Source organism: Mauremys reevesii, linkage group 25 (genome assembly GCF_016161935.1).
Source record: "Mauremys reevesii isolate NIE-2019 linkage group 25, ASM1616193v1, whole genome shotgun sequence".
NCBI lineage: Eukaryota > Metazoa > Chordata > Testudines > Geoemydidae > Mauremys > Mauremys reevesii.
This window is the reverse complement of record NC_052647.1, coordinates 10,784,906-10,807,572: the sequence shown is the minus strand read 5'-3', so window position 1 is coordinate 10,807,572 and position 22,667 is coordinate 10,784,906. Positions and strand designations below refer to the sequence as shown.

General features: G+C 55.3%; 1 protein-coding gene and 1 non-coding gene across 2 annotated transcripts in view; both read right to left on the bottom strand.

The window, feature by feature from the left end:
* The window catches only part of TNPO2 (transportin 2), a 28,054-nt gene extending 5,777 nt beyond the window's left edge, over nt 1–22,277 (bottom strand). The window contains exons 1-21 of the mRNA XM_039514162.1: nt 22,055–22,277; nt 19,830–19,943; nt 19,440–19,515; nt 18,148–18,297; nt 17,076–17,182; nt 15,102–15,235; nt 13,706–13,787; nt 12,690–12,812; nt 11,483–11,601; nt 9,966–10,026; nt 7,555–7,723; nt 7,125–7,277; nt 6,246–6,471; nt 5,260–5,431; nt 4,512–4,598; nt 4,171–4,278; nt 3,432–3,590; nt 3,260–3,347; nt 2,530–2,628; nt 1,828–1,923; nt 986–1,061 (exon numbers count right to left, since the gene is read on the bottom strand). Of these exons, the coding sequence (XP_039370096.1) occupies nt 986–1,061; nt 1,828–1,923; nt 2,530–2,628; nt 3,260–3,347; nt 3,432–3,590; nt 4,171–4,278; nt 4,512–4,598; nt 5,260–5,431; nt 6,246–6,471; nt 7,125–7,277; nt 7,555–7,723; nt 9,966–10,026; nt 11,483–11,601; nt 12,690–12,812; nt 13,706–13,787; nt 15,102–15,235; nt 17,076–17,182; nt 18,148–18,297; nt 19,440–19,515; nt 19,830–19,928 (2,384 nt within the window). The 5' untranslated portion in view covers nt 19,929–19,943; nt 22,055–22,277. The remainder of the gene's footprint in view (nt 1–985; nt 1,062–1,827; nt 1,924–2,529; nt 2,629–3,259; nt 3,348–3,431; nt 3,591–4,170; nt 4,279–4,511; nt 4,599–5,259; nt 5,432–6,245; nt 6,472–7,124; nt 7,278–7,554; nt 7,724–9,965; nt 10,027–11,482; nt 11,602–12,689; nt 12,813–13,705; nt 13,788–15,101; nt 15,236–17,075; nt 17,183–18,147; nt 18,298–19,439; nt 19,516–19,829; nt 19,944–22,054) is intronic.
* Nucleotides 8,764–8,831, bottom strand: LOC120391496. The gene has a single exon (XR_005591358.1). It is a non-coding gene; the product is annotated as a small nucleolar RNA SNORD41 (small nucleolar RNA).
* Nucleotides 22,278–22,667: the final 390 nt, after the last annotated feature.

Genomic DNA, 22,667 nt, shown 5'->3' with positions numbered 1-22,667 from the left:
AATCGGAGCTGCAGGCTCCCTGGGGAAGGACTCTGTTGCTCCTGTTCCCAGCCTTTGTTTATGGAAACAAGCCCCGGGTTCTATTCCCTTTGCTCAGGGGACTAATTTAGTCAGAGAAATGCAGGACATCTGTGGTGGCCCCCCCAGGAAAGAAGCTTGCTCAGGTACGTAGAACCTCTCTCTGGTGTGGGATGGCGCATTGAGTTTCACCAAACCCTTTTGAGAAGCTGTTGTGTGCAAGGAGCACCTGATCCTGAGACTCAGGAAAGAGCACCACAGGGAGTGGGGGGTGGGGTGGGGCCTGAAATTATTTCTGAAGTCTGGCAAATCCCCCCCCCCCGAGAAGATGGAGGGTGAAGCTCCATCCACACTGAGATACAGAGTCATGCAATACACAGCCCGCACAGATGGCAGGTAAATGTCACGCCCCCACAGAGCAGGCCCAGGTCTGGATACGTCAAGTGCTATGTCAGGTAGTTTCATGGCCCCAGTTGCTGTAGTATCTGAGAACCCTGTTTATCCTCACAACTGAGACAGGGCAGTGACATTGTCCAGATGGGGAAACCGAGGCAGAGACACTGGGTGACTTGTCTAAGGTCAGAGGAAGTCAGTGGCAGAGCAGGGTCCTTGATTCAGGTCCCATTGAATCCCCATTTCAAGCACAGACAGGCATGAGTGCTGCCCCAGTTCACCCAGCTCCATCCTACGGGCAGGGTCTCATCTGGAAGTTACCAAAAAAACCCCACTCCCACAACTGCACTGGGCAGTATGGGCTTGGGGCTTTAGGGTCCCAGAATGCACTGGTGCAAAGAGCCTGGCAGAGGAGCCGGGGCCACTGGAAGCTTCTTGCCACGATGTCCGTCAGGCCGTGCTGCCCCTTGGAACAGACCATCTCCCCCCAGGCAGCAGCCACGAGCCCTTCAGCCAAACCCCTGTTCTCTACCAAACGCTCTATTTCCCCCTCTCCCACTGCGGTTTCACTAACCAGGGTCTGATAAACTGCTGTAGCATCGGCGCGACCTCTTGAGGGCAAACGTAACCCAGGCGTCCGATGGTGATGGCTGGAAGAGAGACAATCCCATGACGGATCTGAGCAGCGAGTACGTCCGGAGGATGCGGCACACGCCAAGAGAAGCAACTAGGGGACTGGGAGAGCGAAACGCCTTTCCCCTCTCGAGCGGCCAGGTCAGGTCCGGCCAAGCGAGCTGATAAGCCATTTGGCAGCACTGGTCCAGTTCCTCCACCCACTTCGTAGCTGCCCCGTTTTGCTGCCAGCCTCAGCAGTGAAACAGAGAACTGGACGGCCAAAGAGCGACCTCCCATCTCAGCCAGTGGATGCCCTCCAGGGCGCAGCGGGTGCCCAGAGGCAGGAGCTGGTGTTTGGGAAGCTGCTGCTGTCAGGACTGTACCTGTAGATTTTGGCTGTCAACTGGTTTCTTTCACCAGGCTCAAGGTCCCTAACGCAGGGAAACCACCTGTAGGAAGTGGCTCTACCCCCTAAAAGGCCCAGGGACCAGCTGCTGCAGGGCAGAGCCCCTTTAAGAACAGGTGCTTGGGTGGGATTCTGTGCTGGGGGACAGGCCAGCAGCCCCACCCCCCATTTAAGGGTGGCAGCAGGGAGTGCAGCTCCTCCACATCCCCCCTATTGACTCCCATTTAGACACATTTCCAGCCGATGGCAAATCGGTGTCTCCCTGGCCAGACCCTGTTCCCACCGGCGTCCAAGCCAGTTTCGCTCTTGGGAGCGGGATTCCCTCCAATCACTGCAGTCCCTCACATGCGCAGAGCCAGAGGTTGGGGGTGACATGCTAGGGGTCCCCAACTCACCTGTGTTCTCCAGCAGCGTTTTGGGGGTGTTTGGCCGGTTGATAATCTCCACGAGGTTGTTCAGGACCATCTGGACGTACGGCTGCATTTCCGCCCCTGCCGGGAAGGAGAGGACTGTCAGCTCCATCTTTGAGGTGGCTCATTACGCTTCCCCCTAGGGTGGATCTCAGTGAATGAATATTCATTCACAGCCCCTCTGAGAGGCAGATCGGGATTAGCGCCACTGTAGACGGGGAAACTGAGGCACGGATAAGGAAATGTCCGAGATCAAAGAGTGGCAGACTAGACAAGGCCTAGACTAGGAGTAGAACCCAGGAGTCCTGACTTCAGCCCCCCTCCCCACGCTGCACACACAATGCCAGAGCCCCGACCCATTGCACGAGGTGGGATCTCCACCTCTCTGTGGTGCGAGGACTGATCTACCACCAAACGCCGGCGTTACTGTAACCAAAGCAAGCTGCGATGCAGCTCCCACCAGCGCCCCCGGCTCATGAAGATCAGCGCAGCCCACCCAGCCCCAACACCTGCCGGTTCTAACTCCGAGGCACTAGACACCCCTAGCGCTCACCACCTCTCCCCCGAGGATTTGTGCTGGTCACGACCCTCTCGTCGACGCAGCGCGATCGTCTCTAACAGCCCTGGCATGGGAGGGAGAGAGCAGCAGAGGCCAGTGCCAGCCTGGCCGGTTCTCGGCACGCTTACCCATCTGCATGCAGATCTCCCCAATGGCCCAGGTCGCGTTATTGCACACCGAGATGAACTCCGGGTTCAGGTTGGTGCCCAGGATGGGCATGAACTCAGCTGAGCAGAGAGGAAGAGGAAGGACACAGGGTTAGCGCTGTAGAGGCTGCAGGTGGGGCACATACCATCTAAGGTGTTGTACTGCCCCACCCATCACCGTAGTATCTGGGCACTTCCTAGGTAAAGTCAGTAGCAGCAGCAAAGCCCTTGGTTGGCTTCATGGAGTCTCTGGTTCTTCTCGGGACCAGCACGGTATGAAGAGGCCTACACAGACAAGCCAGTTCTTCCTCCACGTGGTACTGGCTGGAGCCCCTACCTGAGACTGGGGCCTCACGGTGCCTGGAGCTACCCAAATACAGAGTGAGACCATCCCTGCCCCCCCAGAGCTCGCAGGCTGGACAAAGGAAAGGCTCCTCACCCCCATTTTACAGAAGGGAAAACTGAGGCCCGTAAGCTATTTAATGACTTGCCCGAAGTCATACAGGAAACCTGTGCCAGAGCTGGGATTGAACCCAGCGTCTCCCATGTCCCAGCCCCGCTCCTCTCTCTGCTGTTCGCTCTGGATCAGACAGTATGAATACTTTGACGGTCATAGCAAGAGCTCTGCCCGACCCACTTCTCCATCACTTCCAGAGGCAAGCGGGCCCCCATGACCACAGCAGCGAAGTGAGGGATCGGCGCAGGGACCTACCGATACAGGGCTTGACGTGCATGAAGCAGGCTTTGGTGAGGTCTCCCAGGAGAGCGAAGGAGCTCTGCCGAACCTCCGGCATGGTGTCCTGCACGGAGCAACAGCGAAGGGTTAGACTGGGAGAGAGTCAGCCCAGGGTCAGCTGTTCACCCAGCGTCCGGAGCCGGCTCACCTGCATGCACTGGAAGAGCAGCGTCATGATGTTGCTTCTGGCCACCAGCTGCTCCACGTGGCACCCTAAGCCCTCCGCCAAGCCGCTCAGCAGATCCAGGGCCACGATCATGAAGTCTTTGTCGGGGGCCTCGTACTGGTCCGGTTGCTGATTGTACATCTGATCGGGAGAGGGGTTAAAGGCAAAGTCTTTTACCGAGGGGAACCCCCCACCCCTGAAACACCCTCAGCTCGGAGCCCTACGTGCTGTGCTTGTGGCTACGGCACTGGATTCGTGCTCAGGAGACCCAGATTCAATTCCCAGCTGAGCACGTCACTCCCCCTCCCTGGTCCCATCTGTAAATCGGGGAGAAAGATGCGTCCTTTGTCTTGTCTATTTCAATCCCAGGCGCTTTGTGACAGGCTCGGCTCTTAGTGGGTGTCCCAACGGCTCCCGACAACAGGGCGCTGCCTGCACTCAATAATATATAAAGATATACTTATCTCACAGAACTGGAAGGGACCCCGAAAGGTCGAGTCCAGCCCGCTGCCTTCACTAGCAGGACCAAGTACTGATTTTTTGCCCCAGATCCCTAAGTGGCCCCCTCAAGGATTGAACTCACAACCCTGGGTTCAGCAGGCCCATGCTCAAACCACTGAGCTCTCCCTCTCCAATGCTCGATGCTCCCAGACACTAGTGGAAGACGAAGGACAATGGCTCAAGATCTCATCTCACCTGCCGCAAGGAGTCCAGCACTTACCATGGCCTGTGCCAGCGTTTTCTGCACCAGCGTCACGCAGCGCTGGTAGACGGGTTCACAGTACGGAAGGAAGCCACTCTGGAGAGCGGTTGCTACAGACGACAAGCACTGGAGAGAGACACATGACACCTCAGAGAGGACGTTTAGAGGGGTCCGTCAGACCCAACCCCTCCTTTCATCCTGATCTCACACAGGTCTGTATCCTTCCGATCCCACCTCTCCCCCGGCTATGCCACCACAACAACAACTCAGGCATCAGCTGCTGCTGAAGATGGGAGACCATGATACACAACCCTATCTCCCAGCATGCTCTCTCCCGCCCGTTTCTCACAGTCACTCACTTCTAACAGAGGGAAGAGATCCTTGTCCTCATCCTTCAGTTCATTCCACTTCTGGATCAGAGGGGGCATCAGCTTCTGGATATACTCCTACAGGAGGGAGGCAGGAAAACAGACCAGTGTTATCACGGGTGGGGGTTACACTACGGTCTAGCATGGATACTTTTATATATACCCTCCCCACCCCCGCATCACCATCCGATCTGAGTACATCGCACTCTGTAGGGCTGTGCTCATCCGCATTTTATAGTTGGGGAACTGAGGCACGGAGAGGCTAAGTGACTTGCCCAAGATCTCATGGGAAGTCTGTGGCGGAGTTAGGAATGGAACCCAGGTCCCCACGCCCCAGGCTAGCGTGCTAACCACTCCACCATCCCTCCCCAGCACTCTCAAAGCCAAAAAACAGTCCCCACACTGCTTCAGGATTCAAATGTTCTTCCTTCGTCATTGTTCCTGGGTGCGGAGCTGCGTGGAGAAGGCACCAAGGGAACCTGGTAACGCAGCCGCAGCGGCTGCTGACAAGAAAGCGCTGCACTGCGCAGCTACTGGTACTCACTCCACCCACGTCAATGCTAGCCCCTCGGCAGCAGCAAGTGTGTAAGGGCAAGGAATGGAGGGGTCAGCAGGCACCAGGGGAAAGCGGCCATGGTGCTGTATTACCGTCCCGCTGTGTGGGGGAAGGGGGCTGCAGCGGCACGGTAGCACCGGCGCCCCGGCAGTCAGTCGGCTGGAGGGCGTAGGCGGCACATACCGGCTGGTTCAGGTGGTGTCCCACGGAATCGGCGAGAGTGCCAATTGCATCGTACAGGATCAGCAGGTTCTTGTGCTGGTATTTCCCAAAGGCAAAGACCAGGGTGTCCAGGATGAAGCTGAGGTAGGGGACCAGCTCCGTGCAAGCCTCCTCCTCCAGGGTTGCAAAGGCGCTGGGAATAGGGGTGGGGGGTGGGGGTGGAGAAAACAACAAGCAGCAGCATTAGCCCAAATGAAGAGAACCTGACGGGTCCCAGAAGCAGCACGAAGCCAGCGGCAGACTCAGCAGAGGGCAGCCAGGCAAGTCCAATTCAGAAAGCAGACGAAACCCACTTTGTTTTCCGTCTTGTAATAAAACCACCCACGAAGCAGCTCATTCGAGCCACTATGAGCTGGCTCCCCACAACCCACGATACCCACCCCAACCGCTGGCTTTGACCAGAAGCACCGGGCCGTCTCCCCACCCCATGGTAATTCTCCGGATCAGATTAACACCACAGTCAGTCACGGTTAAGATCAAACTTCTAGTTCCTCGTCACGTCCAGAGAAAAGCATCGTGGGAGATGGGGAAGATCCAGCTTGAGCAGAGACCATGTCTCAAGCCAGGCCTCACATCCAGGCAGACCGTGGATGTTGGGGAGGATGGTTCGATGAGAGATGGTTCCTGCTCTCCTCAGTTCACCTGCTGTAGCGGCGACACAGGCACCAGTGGCTGGTACTGGGAAGCTGACGCTAGCCCCAGCTCGTAGCCAGGGTGACTACAGATGCTGGTTAAGAACAGTGGCTTGCGTGGCCACTGGCAAACCTTTGCCGATATCCCAGGGGCCCCATACGGGTGCGTGATTCAGGATTAAAGAAGCTGGGGACTGCAGCTGCGGAAGCAGAACTCTGATCACAGGCCTGTCCTTAGCATGGGAAAACCTCTCGGCACTGGTCTGCAACTGCTTCGGTTCCCCCGCCCCAACACCGCCCCATACCCCCAGGTACCTGCAGGCTGCCTCCTGCACCCTCTTGTTGCTGTCGAGGATGCGTTTGAGCAGCTCCGTCATCAGCGGCTTGAGGTGCATGTCGGGGGGCTGGCTCACCACCCAGTGGGCGTAGCGGCTGAGGGTCCAGCAGGCGATGGAGCGCACCAGGGCCTTCTTGTCCGAGAGGCACTGGATGAGGTGCGGGATGAGCTCAGGGAGGTAGGGCACCATGCCCTGCATGCAGCCTGAGAGAGGGGGTACAAGGGAGGCCCCTCTAGTCTCTATTGGACTGTTCAGCCACGGCTCCCTCTAGCGATGCTCCTAGGTACTGCTGGGCCTAGCCCCGCAGTCAGAGCGAGGACACTCACTATCCCTGATCCCCATCCCATAGGGGTCTCTGGGGAGGATCAGCTGCTGGGACACAACCCTCTTAGCCTTTTTCTTTTTAAAATAAGCCAATCATGTGCCACAAGTTCCTCAGTCCCAAAGCACCTGAGGCAGGTGGTAGGAAATACCAGCGCCAGTGGATCTGGGCACAGGCCAGTTACAAGCCCCAGAAACCTCTGGAACTCATTGCCACAGGATGCCACTGAAGCCAAGAACCTAGCAAGAGTCAAAGAGGGGTTGGATGTTTCTATGGATAACAAGGATAGCCAAAGCAGTCACTAACAAAGCACCGGAAGGACATAATGCCGCACGCTTTGTGGTTTAAGCTCATGTGATAATTATGGGTCATGAGACCTCCATTGGGGGGAATTACCCCACATCTGCTCCTGCAGGGCTCTTATGCCCCCCACCCTGTACAGCACTGCACACTAGATCGGTTATGTGGCCTCCCCACCACCAAGCATCGATGCGGATGTGATCCATCGCCGCAGCTCCCACGCACGGCACTTGCCTTCAGCGATGGCCCCCAGGACTAGAATCCCAGACTCTTTGATGACCCACTCGGGGTGGAAGAGCAGCCCCTTGAGCAGCGGGAGGAGGTGCGGGAGGAGCTCGTCTCGGAACACGTTGGCCAGGACATCCAGGGCCGCGGCTGAACACTTCCCTGTGGGGAGGGAGATATGGTCGTTATTTATATTATGGCACAGCCAAGAGGCCCTGACCCCAGCTCGGGGCCCTGCTGCGCCAGGTGCTGCACACACAATCCAGACTGTCCCCAGCAGGCAGCACTTAGGACACCTGGCTTTTCCAGGCAGGGTGAGGACGCTGCCACACTATGGCCGATGTCTTGCTACGGTGTCACCCGACCATCCCCTAAAGTTACATCGACAACGCTCTGCCCAAACCAGACCTGGGCGCGAGCCCGGCCCCTCCCGACCTACTCAGGTTCCAGTCCGACAGCGTGTCGTCGTCGTCGTCCTCATCCTCCCCGTCCTCGTCATCCTGCGTCCGGTCTTCCTCGTGCTGCAGGGTGACGGTGCGCGACTTGTGGAAGCGGGGCTTGATGTCCTGCTCACTGTCCGGGATGGCCTCGTCCTCTTCCACATCACCCTGGGGCGACAGAGAGCGGTTCGGATTCGGCACACAGCCGTAAGACAGTTCTCAGCGTGGGGCGCTCCAGAGAGCAGCTGCTAGCGACCCTCTGCCCTTCCCCTTAAACAAGAACCACAGTCGGACTCCAACAGGCGCCTGGGAGTCCAGCTACACCGCAGCTGGAGCTGTAATTTCCAGCCCGGAGAGACGTACCTGTGCTAGCTCTGATCAGGCTAGAGCACTTCAAATAGCAGCACAGTCGCAGCGGTTCAGGCTAAGCACCCCGAGCATGATTCCGTCAGACCCCGGGTGCATACTCAGCCAGCAAGCCCACCGTGACTACACGTCTGTCTTTAGCGTGCCAGTTTGATCGGAGCAAGCGCGGGTGCATCTCCCCGAGCTGGAAATGCCGTGTCCTGCTGCAGTATAACCGTACCCAAAGATACACAGCCTGGGCATTCACATATACCCCCACCGCACGGCTTGCGCCGCGATGTTCCTTAAGTGCTATGGGGAAATTTTGGGAATGACTCAGGCGCTCACCGGCCTTTGAAATTCACCCCCGTGGCTTCACAGCACGCTGCTCAGGCCCTCATGCCACATGCATCTGCTCTGCGTATTGAGCTTCTGTCAAACCCTCTCTCTCTAGAGGGAAGGCGTTGGCACCCAACCAAGAAAGCACCCTCTGCCCCACTGTTGAGAAGCGGAGGGTTCAGCCACCGTCAGGACAATCCCCAGCACGTCTCATTGGTAGATCTCAAAGCACTGCGGTATCATTATCCCATTTTACAAGGGGGGAAACTGAGGCACAGAGAAGGGAGGGACTTGCCCCAGGTCACCTAGCGCACCAGTGGTGGAACTGGGAATTGACTCCAGCTCTCCCGAGTCCCAGTTCCCTGTGCTACCCTCCACTAGAAATGAGGGGCTGTAGGGTCAAGTCTCGGGGTTCTCGCAGGCACAGTTTTGCAGAGATCTCGCAGCAGTACGGGACGCCTGGCCCCTGCTAAGGCCATGCCTGTACCTAACATGCTCCTGTTTTAGATCCCGGTCCCACCTCCTTGGATCAGACAGTATGAATACAACCACCATCATTGTCATCAGGTTGGAAATTATGCATCACTTCCAGGAGGTCATGAACCGGTACCTCTCCCTCACCTGAACCTATGACCTACAATATTGCTACAGGTCCTCTTCCTTATTAGGTGTATTACGGTAGCACCCCAGGAGCAAGGCCTCGTTTTGAAGACACAGGGCCTGCCCCAGATAGCTTTCACACGAAACAGAAAGCACTATTCCCACTGCACAGATGGGGAAACTGAGGCGTACAAAGATTAAGTGACATGCCCAAGGTCACAACGGGGAGTCTGTGGCAGAGCCGAGACTAGAACCCGGGTCCCAGTGCAGCACCTTACCTGCCAGCCCATCCTCCCTCTAGGAAGGATCCCATGGAACAGGGAGCTTCACTGCCAGCAATTCACAGACGGCTGCAAGGCTCCCCTTTCAATAAGCGTGTGTACCCTCTGCCCCGGGTACAGCAAGCCACGCTTCACTCCTAACACCCACCTCACCGTGCCTCAGTAGCTGGATCTCAGTCTGGCCCGCTCCTGACCGTGCCACAAGAGGGGGCTAAGTAGTGCCAGTGGGGCGGGGAGGTGTGTGACTTGAGGTGACAGTCAGTCTCAGGAGCGGATTGAGACCTGATAACTAGCTTTACTCAGGCTACCCAACGGCCACAGTGTCCAGTAACAAAGACTCAGGTACTAATATTATATATTACGGTAGCACCTAAGAGCCCCACTCATGGACCAGGATCCTATTGTGTTGGGTGGTGTGCAAACAGACCAAGGAGACAGTCCCTGCCCCACGGAGCTCTCAACCCAAGCTGAGTAATGCTGAACGCTTTGCTACACTGCAAACACAAATGCCCCAATAAATCAATACGGCTGGTAGGCAGCTCATTAAAACAGAGAGAGATTCTCTTTTGATTTGCAAACAATGATCTAGGTAACTTGGAAGCAGATACAGCTCCCTGCCCTTTGAAGGGATGATTTGAGAAGAGAATTTCACACACAGCAGGTTTCAGGTTATCGTATTTAGCAAGCATTAGTCCCATTTTACAGCCAGGACGGACTAAGGCAAAGAGAAAGGAAGGAACATGGCCAAGGCCACAGGAGGAATCAGTGTCAGAGCTGGGATAGGAACACAGGCATCCTGGCTGTCCCAAGTGCACCCCCACCCCTTTGCATCGACAGACACGTACCTTTAGCAATATGATATCGATTTCAGAGTATTTCATTCCATTCACCAAGATCGGAATCAATCTGTCAAGAGGAGGGGGAATAAGGGTGGATTCAAAAATCAAGATCTGAGTAGAGGGAGGCAGAAATCAGAGTGGGGAAGGTGCCTATAACCAGCCAGCGCTAGAGAACAAAGGGGACAACCAAGCGAGTTGTTTTGTGTTCTAAATGTCTCCAATTGTTCGGTTATTGAAACCACTTGCAACGAGCCAAGAGCTACAGGCTGAATCTGCTTGTGCAGAGGCCTCTGAGCCAACAGCTGGAGAGACTCTTCCATTGACCTACCACGGTTTATTCCAGGGGTTACGACTCCATAGCTGTCTCTCTCAAGAGCGTGGGTTTTTCACACCCGAGAGACGTAGCGGTGCCAACGTAGGTTTCCAGCACAGATCAGCCCTGAGCAATAACCAGTGTCCAACCCCCCTGTGCAGGCTTATCCAATACTTGGAGCTATGCAGTCCGCTCTCAGTGGCTTCTGCCCATTTTACAGACCAGCAAACAGAAGCGGCTAGCCCTTGCTGAAAATCAGTGGTAGAGCGGAAAAGAACCCAGAGTCCTGACTCCCAGCCCCCACCACACTAACCACTCAACCGCATTCCCTCCCCAGAGCTAGAGACTGAATCCAGGAGTCCTGACTCCAGGCTCCCAATGCACTAGCCCATGAATCATCTTCAATTATTTTAGTTAAAAAAACCGAAACCCACTCTGCACTAAACGTTCCTTCTTTTGAAATAGAAGGAAGTGAATTTTATGGTGTCTGCACATTGCATGGAACCCAGGCGTCCTGACTTCCAGTCCCCTGCTCTAAACCTCTAGGTCACCCCCCGAGTTGGGAATAGAACCCAGGAGTCCTGACTCCCAGCCCTGTGCTCGGTCCATCGCCCCTAACCGGGGAGCCTTAGCAAGGCCGCTGATCAGTGTAAGCCCAGGGTGTGGGTGAAGGCACAGATCAGGCATTGAAGCAGCACCAGGGCACTCAGTCCTTGAGTGGATTAATTACCAGCTCTCAACGCCCCCCCCAAGTAAAAGGGCCCTACTAACCTCGTAAGGCTGAAGCAATAAACCAACGAGACACATGCAAGCCCAGCTAAGACCCAGACGAGCCATGGTCAGCTTGATAGCCGGTTCTACTTCCGGTCTGACGAGCTCACGTGCCCAGCGCTTACTAGTAAGAGCGGCAGCAAAGCTGAAGCTGAACTGGCAGCAGGAAGGGATGCGGGCCTGGCCTTAATCTGACCACCTGTATCACAGCTCAGAGCACGTCACCCAGCCATCCCCGTACTTAGCCCAATCTCCAGCCCCTCCATCAGCAGGGGAGCAAACACCCTCAAAAGCAGCAGTATTCGCCTGTCCTTCCCTAGCATGCCTCCAGGGTTGCTTAGCCCAGCTCTCTGAACCAGTCACCCCTTACTGGCTGCAGCGGCAGCCCCAACAGGCTTCCCGACGCTTCCCCGGCTTGTACAGAAGCAAGGCTACTCACTGCACCAGATGCGAGGACAGCACCTCTTTGCAGATGGGCTGCTCGGCCAGCGTCAGCCAGAACTCACAGGCTTCCAAGGCCACGTTCTCGTCGTTGTCCTGGGTCCTCTGCAGCATGTACTGGGGAGAAGAGCAGCGCTGGTAAAACGCCAGCTTCAGGACAGGCCTGTGGCGCAGCAGCTACCGGCTCAGCTCCCCCTGCCCGCGCTTTGTTTCGCCCACCGTGCAAGGAGAACCTCATGCTCTTGGCTCCAATAACCCAACCAGCCCGAAGATGGAGCTTGATATGTTTCGGAATGTTATTTGCCATGACCGCCCGGGGGTGGCCTGCGGTAGCAAGAGACTGTAGTCTATCACCCAGGAGCTCCCCAACAGTCCTACGTGCTGAAATGCCAGGAGGCGGACCAACCTGGTCGATCCCAACCTATGCAGGACTCAGCATGTTTCACCCTGAGTCGCCATGAAACCTGATGCTCGGGAGCACAGTCTATGGGGCATTAATCAACACCCCAAAGCTCTGTAATCAAGCCAGCATCACATCTCCGGGTAGGGGCAGTCACCCGCGTCCTGACCAAATGCCAACTGGGGGGAACTGCCTTTAAAACACAGGTGTGAAATTGGATGGTGTTGACCCTCGGCAAACCGACAGCCTAATGCAGCGGCTCTCAAACTTTTTTACTGGTGACCCCTTTCACATCGCAAGGCTCTGAGTGCGACCCCACCCTTATAAATTAAACACACTTTTTTAAAAATATATTAAACACCATCATAAATGCTGGCGGCAAAGCGGGGTTTGGGGTGGAGGCTGACAGCTCGTGATCCCCCATGTAATAACCTTGCAGCCCCCTGAGGGGTCCCGACCCCCAGTGTGAGAACCCCTGGCCTAATGCATCAAGCACGAGAGCATGAAGAGGGCGTGATCCCTACCTCAGAGGTTCTACCAGGGAAGCCCGGCTTCCTGGACTCATCTGGGCACAAGAGCAAACCCAGGTCGCTCACACCGACCTGAGAATCTGGTTACCATGTGAGCCAGTTTACTAGCAGGTCTGTGGCTCCTCTCTCCACCCATGCTTGGGCCAGTGTTTACATTAACACTCCCCACACCACCCCCAACCCTGGGGGCCGTTAATTGCCAATTTGACCCACAGCGTCCCCAGAAAGCCCATTCCGCCACAGAAGAGCCTGCGGGATCCCGCTCTGGGGCTCACCTGAATGATACTGTGCATGTGAGGGATCAGTCGATCGATCCGGACCTCTAGCAGCATCACCAGCGCTCGGCAGACGTTCTTCCGAACCTCAGGGTCTTCGTCCACCGCCAGAGCGAACAAGTGCTAGGGGGAAAGGGGGAGCTGAGACTCATCGACACCCAGGGTCCCTAGCGCAGGAATTCCCTTGCTGACGTCCATGGCATGGAATAGAGAGGCCTAGCCAGTCCCTAGGCCACTGCCGGACAGGGCTGGAGCAGGCTTGGTTTTCAAACAGCGAGGTTCTGGTTTAACTTGGGCGGGGGAGGGATTTCTACACACTACAGAGCCTGCGAAAAGCCAGGGGAGAATTCCAGTGCACTGGGCTGTTTTGCACAGGCCTGCACAGAGGCAGACCTGTAGTACACGACGCTACAGATGTATTCGGGACTGCGCCGCACAGGCCAGAAGTCCAGGACAGGGGGTTTAAAATGGACGCACGAGTCCGAGGCTAACACAGGAGGGAGACACGAGGTGGTGTTTGTACAAAGGAGCCAGACAGAGCTCGTGAATATTTGTCTTGTGGTCGCCCCTGTCATGGAGCAGGGCTCCATGGTTCTAGGCACGGATACAATAATGGTCCCTACCGCCCCCACATGGCAGACAGTGCAGCTCAGGGGATAGCACCCAGGATTAGGAGGCAAGAGACCCAGGTTCTATTCCTGGCTCTGCTAGGTGAATTACGCAAGTCACTTCACCGCCATGACTCAGTTTCCTCAACTGTAAAATCTCCTTCATAAAGTGCTTTGAGCTCTAGAGATGGAGCTACAGCTGGGTGTTATCACCACACTTTAGAGCAGCTGGCATTCTCTGGGATTGCAGGCTGCGGTGCACTCAGGGAGGCCTGCATATCGCTGCCTCATGGGAGAGCTGAGCACAGCAGCAGCATTAGGGTGGGCATGTCTGTTTAAGACCACCCAGGCACAGTGCCGCACATGGGTCTGGCCTGGCAGCGAGAGTGGGTTGAAATGGCTCCTCACCTCGATGAAGGTGTCGATGTTATCCATCAGCGCCTGAGCTCGGTCCATGATGAACTGATTCACACAGGCGATGGCGTGGGACCTGATCAAGGGAGGGAAAAAAGATAGTGGGTCACTGACATATTCCAGGTGGTCACCCCGCCACCCTTGTGAAACAGACATTGGGAGGCAGTGTGGCCCCAGCGGATAGACCTGGGTTCTATTCCTGGCTCTGCTGGCCTGGCTGGGTGACATTGGGCAAGTCACTTTTCTTGGTGCCTCAGTTTCTTCACCTGTAAAATGGGGATAATAGGCCCAACCTCCTTTGAAAAGTATTTTGAGATCTAAGATGAAAAGTGTTACATGAAAGCTAGGGACTGTTACCGGGGTAGTGAGCTCTGCTTCCATGCACAAAGGAGGTGTATGTCACTGCTCAAACAGCAGCCCCTGTCTAGTAATTTCAGGGCTTGACCTTCGATCTTCCCATGGGTGGGGACGTCAGTGGGACCAGTACACAGCTCTGATCTCAAGAGCTCTCAGCTGTTCGGTGGGCTGCATGCAGGCCCAGCTCAGCCCTTCAGCCCGTGCTGATGATGGAACCCAGTGGCGTAGTTCAGCAGGATGGGGCTCTCTTGGGAGAGCCTGTAGAAACCAGGGTGCCCCATCTAGACATGGGGGGGGTGGGTTTGCCCTGGGGTTCCTGGGACAAGTTCTCCTCCTCCACTGTGGTGCAGAGGGGAAGTTGGTTCTTTCACCCAGGAGGGACAGCATGGAGATTGAGAGGAAGGATGTGGAGTGGTTAGGGCACTATCTAGAATTCGAAGATGCAGGTCAATCCCCAGCTCTGCCACCTACTCCCTGTGTTACCTTGGGCAAGTCACTTAGCCCTGCCCTGCCTCACGGGGGGGGTGATGAGGATTAATATATAAAAGATGGTGAATGCTCAGATATTGTCGTGATGGGGGCCAGACAAGTAAGATAAATCATCCAGGAGAGGTGCTACTTAAATCTCATTCGGAGCAAAACGCAGCATAACCCTGTGTAGCAGAATTGCTGTTCTAACTGGCAACTTGTGCAGAGTTTTCACTGCTCCTTCTGGGTCAGTTGTCGAACACTGTTCACCTTTCTGATAAGCATGAGGCCGTGCATTCTGCTCATCAAGAGATGGGAGGGGTGGGGGGAGGGAAGAGAGAGATCCTCCACTTGGAAGCTCATTGGCATCCCACCAGCGATCATAGTCTGGCTCTGGTACCAGCCCAGAGACAAAGCAGAAAGCAAATGCACTCAGGAAGGGGAAGTGGGATGTTACGAAGGGGTGGGCTCCGTCGAGGTTTCATACACGCACGCCCAACCTGTACCCCAGCACTACAGCGAAGGGGGCAGCGCTCCCCGCACCGCCAGGCAAGCGAATACGCACCTGATCTTGGGGCTGCAGTGCTTGAAGAACTGAAGGAACTTGGGAATCATGATGTTCAGGGGTCGATTCAGAGCATCGCTGTCCAGGAGTTCGGAAGAATCCTCACAGATCTTCTGCAAGGCACCGAAGGCCCCCTAAACACAACAGACTCATCAGCTCACTCACAGAGAGATCTGGCTAAGGTCCCACAGGGAGTCTGTGGAGGAGCTGAGATTAGCACCCAGATCTTCAGAGTCCCAGACCAGCGCCCCACCCCAAGGCACGATGCTGGCAGCTGACCACAGAGCAAAAGGGAAGATTGACGTTTGTATGGTGCTCGGGAGAACAATGCAAAAATAGCTTTGTACGGACACACGCAGGTGAAATCTAAACTCAACCCATGAGTGTTTACAAAGAAGGGCTGGAAAATGTCGCCTGGCTGCTTGTGTACTGCTGTGAGCACTCCCACATCCAAGCACAGTGGTTACCACTGAAGTTATGGTGATGACCATAGCTATGTAGAAGGCAACGCTATGACCACCACCAAACTCGAGGAAGGCAGTGTGGTCTAGAGGGTACGTCACTGGACCACCTGCTGCATGACCTTGGGCTTCCCACTCTGTGCCTCAGTTTCCCCCACTCACCCTCTCGTCTATTTAGACTGTAAACTCTTTGGAACAGGGATCATCACTCCCCCTAGCAACTTCAGCTGGAAACAAATTGGGATTTCACTGTAACCAGACAGTAACTGGACCCAAGGGCGCTCTGCTGCAGGATGTGGGAACGTACTTGCAAGGGAGCTGCCAAGATTTAGCCTTATCTGCATCTCTGCTTTGCACAGAACCCAAGCTCTGCCCCACCCCACTGGAGAGTTTCGCAGCTAAACCAAGGCGCTGCTGTCCCCACATCTTCAGTCTCTGACTAAACAACAGCAGCACTGATGGTGTCGTCTCGACCCCTCTCCTGATCGCTTCGGGAAGGTATTCGTTTCAAAGGCCAGACAAGGCAATGCAAGTGCTATTAAGCAAGGACAGTCTAAGCCCTTGTCTATGCGGGGAAACGGAATGGAACAGCCGCAGCAGTATAGCGAACATGAGTGCTGGGAGGAGTTCTAGCCACTTCCTGTTCACTTCATTTCCCCCCCCCCCCAAAATCCTGACTCCAAGATGGAAGGATCGGGGGGGGGGGGGGGAAGGGAGAGAGAGAGAGTGTGTGATTTTCCCTGGGCCCCTCTTTGAGGGGGCCTCCAAACTAAGTGGCATTGTAACCTGGTGCCAAGTCCCCCGTGACTGGTCACAGCGCCACTCACTCAAGTTTGACCCAGCCGTCCTCCATTATGACTGAGGGGCGCTGGGTCCATCCCCCTGCGCAGGAGCCGCCACTAAGGGGTGAGTTTGCTCTCCAGCCTCCCCACCCTACTTTCAGATTTTGCCCCAGGCCCTGAAAAACGCCCGTGCAGCCCTGTGAAGGACAGTACTTTACCCTACCCCAGTGTTTTCCATCTGAGGAATTCCAAGTGCGCTCCCCTCACAGAACCTTGTCTGCCAGTGATGTTAGTGAAACATGAGATGCTGGAGGGGGGAGGGGGGCTCTGTCGGAAGTGGGGATCACATTGGGGACCACTAGATCTAAAAGCACGAACATCTACTGTCTGAGCTAGAAGACCCACGTTTGTCAGCTCAAAAGCTATACAGACCCATGAACTATGTACTCTGGTTCAATCCGACAGCTAGAGAACCATACTCCACAAGTAAAAGTTACATTAGGAAAGCAGACCCATTTTACAGACGGGAAACTGAGGCACGATACCATAAGACAGAAACATGGACATTTATCCCTACGGGAACCAGACTGAGATTTGACAACTCAGTTTGTTTCAGGGCCACTCAGCTGGGCTGGACTTGAGCAGGTGACAGAGTTCGCCTTCTATATGCCCAAACCGAGAGAGACCCTGATGTCATCCCGCCGCCTCCTCTCCCCCGACACCCGTCTTACCTCACATGTGTTGTAGTCTTCGGAATTCAGCAAGTTGCATAGCTGCGGCAGGAGCTCCGGCCACATCTGAAGCTCCCCCTTGGACGCTATGGTGGTAATGAGAATCCCTGCCAGTTGGAAACACACGCGACATTTCACGCCTCGTGGTAAAACCAAGTGTTCCACTCAGTCAGTCTCTCAAGGTCATTTACACACACCCAGGGGAGAGGGGAGGTGTCATTTCCCACCCCAAACAGCTATTGTCACGATCCCCTCCCCAACGTCTGCCAATCCCCTAGACCCACACTACAGCCAGACCCTTGAATCTGTCCACTACCCCTTTGGCAGTAAGAAGGGGAGGTCAGTTTTCTCCAGGAACCACACGTTCCAGAAGCAGCGATGCTACCAGAACTGGCTGGCAAGGATCAGGACTGGAGGTTTTCTACACAAGATGATTTCTGAGCATTAGGTAAGCACACCCTTCTCATTAGAAACATTCTTGCTCCGCATCGGTTCTGTGCACCTTTGACCCACGCCCAGTCCTTTTACTGACTTCGACCTGACCGACAATTAAAGTTTTACCCACATAACTAGGTCAGTAAAAGGCGTGATTATTTTAGCAACAGATATGCTGGTAGAAGCCCTACTACAGTGTAACGGCATTTACATCAGGAGACAGGCTTGCTGCTTTAGTTATGCCAGCATAGTTAAGCCTGAGATCACACTTAAGGGTAGACAAGGCTAGAGCGTTTTATTCCTACTGGCCCTGCAGGAGGCGCTACAGCTACAGGAGAACAAGCAGGGTTCAATCCCACCTCCTGCCTCAGCCAAGTTCCCATCACCGATTCTTCACTGCCGGCGAAGCAGGAAAAGCTCAGGACCAGCGATTAGAAAAATCCTCTCCTGATAAGGAGACGACACAACATGGGCCATCGCTGATTTTCCATGCCAGCGAGCACAGCCTCGCTTTAAGGGGATCATTTCAATACACTCTCCCTCTCCCCTACATGCAAATGTACTTACATGGCATAAGCTACTTGAAATTGGACTAATATCCCACAGTGCAACCCTGTCTCTTCCCCACTGCTCTTACCGATAGTGGCTCGGATAAGAGAGGAAGCATCGCCAATGTTGTTGAGACATTCCTGTTTAATGAACTCCGCCACGGGCTGAGGGAAGCTCTGGTAGTGCGCCTTCACATTGTTCTTCAGGATCAGCCCGCTGAGCGAGCGAGTCGGTTCATCTGGTTAGAGAGAATTTTTGGAAGGAGAGGTGCGGGGGGGGGGGGGGGGGGGGGAAAGAGAACAAAAATAAAAAAATTTAATCAACAGCTGTCGCTGCTCACCCCAGAGGTGGCTGCATGTCTGAGTGATTGGGGGAGACGAGATTTCTATACACATCTAGTCGGTAAAGCGCTCTGACAGGCTGTAGGGTGAAAGGGTATCAAGCATGTGGGTTTGCTTCCCAGGTACATGTGCCTATAATCTCAATGCACGCAAAGGTTTAGGATGCAGCTATCTGCCTTTTGTTGTTATAGTCACACTATACCTTCATCTCCAACCACAATGGCTTGCCATTCCTCTTCGAACACGACCCCCCTTCGCGATGCGCTCCAAGGCTTCGCATTTCCCCTGAGGCAGACAGTACCAGCCCCATTTTGAAGAGGCCCAGAATGAGCAGGAGATGAACTCACTTACTGAAGAGGCCTCAGCAAGTTCAGCTGGGAATAGAACCCAGGAGTACTGGCTCCCAGTGCCCCTATTGTAACCACTAGTCCACAATCTCTCCCCCAGCTGGGAGCAGAACGCTGCAGGCTCAGCTTGGAGAGGAAGGCTGGCGCAGTGGTTAGAGCACCATGGGTTCAATTCCTGCTCCACCTGAGCAATCCATTAGCCTCATCGTGCCTCAGTTTCCCATCTGTACAATGGAGATAACACCACCTCCCTGCCTCACAGGGGTGGGGTGTGTGAGTGTGAGAGATCCAGATACTATGGGGGGGGGGGGGGGCATATCAGTACCTAACAATCACAGACTTCCCATCTCCTGCTTAATTACTGACCCAGTCTTCTCATATTGAGGCAGAGAACCTAGGAGTCCCAGATCCCTACTCTGGGCCCTACCTCAAAGTTTTTAGGAAAGTCAGTCGTTTGCAAGAACACCTGTGGAAAACTCATTTCTAAAGCATTAAAATGTCAAGTTTACAAGATATTCCAGAAAGAACCTTGAGGGGCTTAAGGTGTCAGCCCTAGATCAGATACAATTCATTTAACAAGCAAGAGGGCCTAGCTCAGATGTGCCCACCCCCCACCGGCAAGGAAACCCACTAGACACTTAATGGCACAGGGACAAGTTCCCATGTATCTTCCATCACAGCAGGTAACTTACCCTCTGATTTCAGCCGAGTCAAGACAAATATCAGGTAGTTGTTGAAGTCGGGGAATTGGTTCAGTTGCTTCAGTTTCTACAGCGCTGGTTAAAGAAAAAGGCTCACAGCCCAAACAGGGATTTTAAAGGAAGGCTGATGCACAGTATCTGTTTGGACCAGATCGTTGCAACATTAAGGACCAGATGGGCACCCTGCCAAGCTGCATGTCAGCGACACAGATTCTCCTAAGATTAAAAAAATAAAACCAGACAGAAGTACAAAAATTTTCCCCCATTTTACGGCTATGCAGGGCACCTCGACTTAAAGGGTATTAGTTTTCAGCACCATTTACACAGCAAACATACACAACTTGACTTCCTAGAGCGCAGCCTGGCTTATTCCAAGGATACATCTTGGACAACACGCTGCGTGGCAGTGTTAGGAGACTGGGAATCTTTGAGTAACTGCAGCACTTGCTGTAGTCCCTGCTCATCTGGCTGCCAATCCATGGTGCAGAGCTGTAACTACACAGGAAGGAAAAGAGGTTAATGATACTCCATTCAGAGCATCTCACTAAACTGCAATGAAGATCATAAGGCATTGCAGAACTCTAGCTGTCAGCCAGGATGGACCTGCACTCGCTATGACTGGACACAGCTCTGATCCATGAGCAGACGTCTGCCTAAGAAACGGACTTCTCAATGCATGTAGATCCTTCCTGCCTTCATACAGAGGCAAGAAAAGTTTCTGCTGCTTCTGCAGGGACTAGACGTACTGAAAATGCTATTTTTGTGTTAAGGTTTGGAGGGTGGGTTTAGTGAGGATAATATTAGCATAATATCTTACAAAGCTAGAACTCCATCCAAAGCACATTTAAATGAATGGAAGTCTTCCCAGGAGCTTCAGTGGCTGCTGCATCAGGCTCTCATTGGATGGAAGTAGGGTGACCAGATGTCCCAATTTTATAGGGACAGTCCTGATATTTGGGGCTTTTTTTTTTTTTTTTAATATGGGCTCCTACTACCCCCCCACCTCCGTCCTGATTTTTCACACTTGCTATCTGGTCACTCTAGATGGAAGAGGCACACTCTTCTGCTCACCCAGCAGCATCACCACATCCATCTCCAGGGATCAAGGAATAATGTCAGGGAAACCGATGGAGAAAGTTTAGGGTGACAATGGGAAATGTTTCCTTATTGCCAGGGATCTACTGCACTGTGGAATCAACTTCCCAAGGGAAGCACCATCATTTGGGACATTTAGAACTGGACTGAAGAACAAATTACTGGGGGCACTGGGAGAAATAGGTAGGGGAAAACCCGAAACTTATCACCAGGAAACCAAGCCATGTGGGGAGCTTAGCAGAAGAGGAGCACACAGTGGATTTAGAGATGAAGAGATTTTTGGAGGGCTATGCCCTCACCGTCTTTCCCTTGAAAATAAGTTAGTGGGAGTTTTCATGGAAAGCAGTGCTCCTTTACCAACAGTCACACCCAGAGAGACACATGGAGAGAGATTGAGCCTCCACCCTCACCGTTTCCTCTCTGCCCCACCCTTTCCAGAGCAGACCCCACTTCCTCCTAACCCACCAACGCTCTGGGCCTGCCTTTTCTAAACAGGCCCCCTTCCCAATCCCTGCTGATCCAGCCCCAAAGCCCCCTCTCCAGCCTCACCAAGCTACAGGATGAGGCAAGTTCTTGGGGTTACCTTGCGTGGTGCCATTTGGGCTGATGGGAAAGAAGAGTGGGTCCCATCTTACCGCAACCCTGAGGCCGGACCACCCCGGCCTTCAGGCCAGAAATTGGAACAGGCCCAGGATCCATCCATGGTCCCCTCCCCCACATGCTTCTTTCCTCCCCCGCACCTTACATCCTCCAGTAACTGCCCCCAACCCCAAATAGCTCATCCCTCCCCCCAGCCACCCCTTGAGGCTCCTCCTGCCTTCCTCTGGGCTCCATCCTGGCCTCCCTGTATTTGATCTCCCAACAACCCCCCCTCCCCATCTCCACCTGGGCTCGCCCAGTTTCCCACGCCCATGACCCAACCCCAGCCAGACACCCTCTGCTCCCTCCCCCCAGCTGCTCCTCCTGCCCCCCATCCTCTCCCCCCCGCTCCTCCTAGCCCCCCCATCCTGCCCCTCCTGCCAGCTTCCAATAATCCCCATCGTCTCCTCTTTCTCCCCGGCTGCTCCTCCAGCCCCCTTCCCCCAGGTTCCCCACGCCCCTCGGCTGCTCCTCCCGCCCCCATACTCTCCCCCGCTCCTCCTAGCCCCCATCCTGCCAGCTTCCAATAATCCCCATCGTCTCCTCTTCCTCCCGCCCGGCTGCTCCTCCAGCCCCCGGGTTCCCCACGCCCCTCGGCTGCTCCTCCCGCCCCCCATCCTCTCCCCTCCACACCTCTGGGCTCCATCCTGGCCTCCCCACATTTGATCTCCCAACGCCCCCTCCACCTGGGCTCGCCCAGTTTCCCAACCCCGACACCCCGCCCCCATCTTCCCCCGGCTGCTCCTCCCGCCCCAGCCTCGCCTCCCCGGGTTTACTCAGCTGCCCCCGCGCCCGCCCCGGCTCCCCGCGCCCACGCTGCTCCCGCAGGCCCCGGCGGGCGCTGCGGCCTAGCCGGCCCGGCGCGGCGGTACCTGCCCGGCTGCCAGGGGCGGGCGCGGCGGCCTCTCTCGCTCTGGCGGCGGCTCCGGCTGCCCGGCCCAGGAGGGAGGCGGTAGCGGCGGCGGCGGCAAAACGAGGCGAACGCGACACGCGGGCGCTGACCCCGGCCGGCCGCCGTTCCCCGCCCGCTGGCGGCCGCACCACGTGACGTGAGGGAGGGAAACTGAGCGGGGGTCACATGGTGGGGAAAGAAGCGGGTACCGGTCACGTGATAGGAGGAAGGGGCGGGCTCGGCTCCCAAAGAGAGGCCGTAGCCACGCCCCCTTCCCTCAATCTGTTGAACCAAACTGTGATTGAGGGGTGGAGCCGGGACTCCTGGGTTCTATCCCTGGCTCTGGGTGGAGGCTAGTGGTTAGAGCAGGGGGGCTGGGAGCCAGGACTCCTGGGTTCTATCCCTGGCCCTGGGTAGGGTGTGGGGATCTAGTGGTTAGAGCGGGGGGGCTGGGAGCCAGGACTCCTGGGTTCTATCCCCAGCTCTGAGAGGGGAGTGGGGTCTAGTGGTTGGAACAGAGGGGCTGGAAATCAGGACTCCTGGGTTCTATCTCTGGGGGAGGAGTGGGATCTAGCAGTTAGAACAGGGAGCCA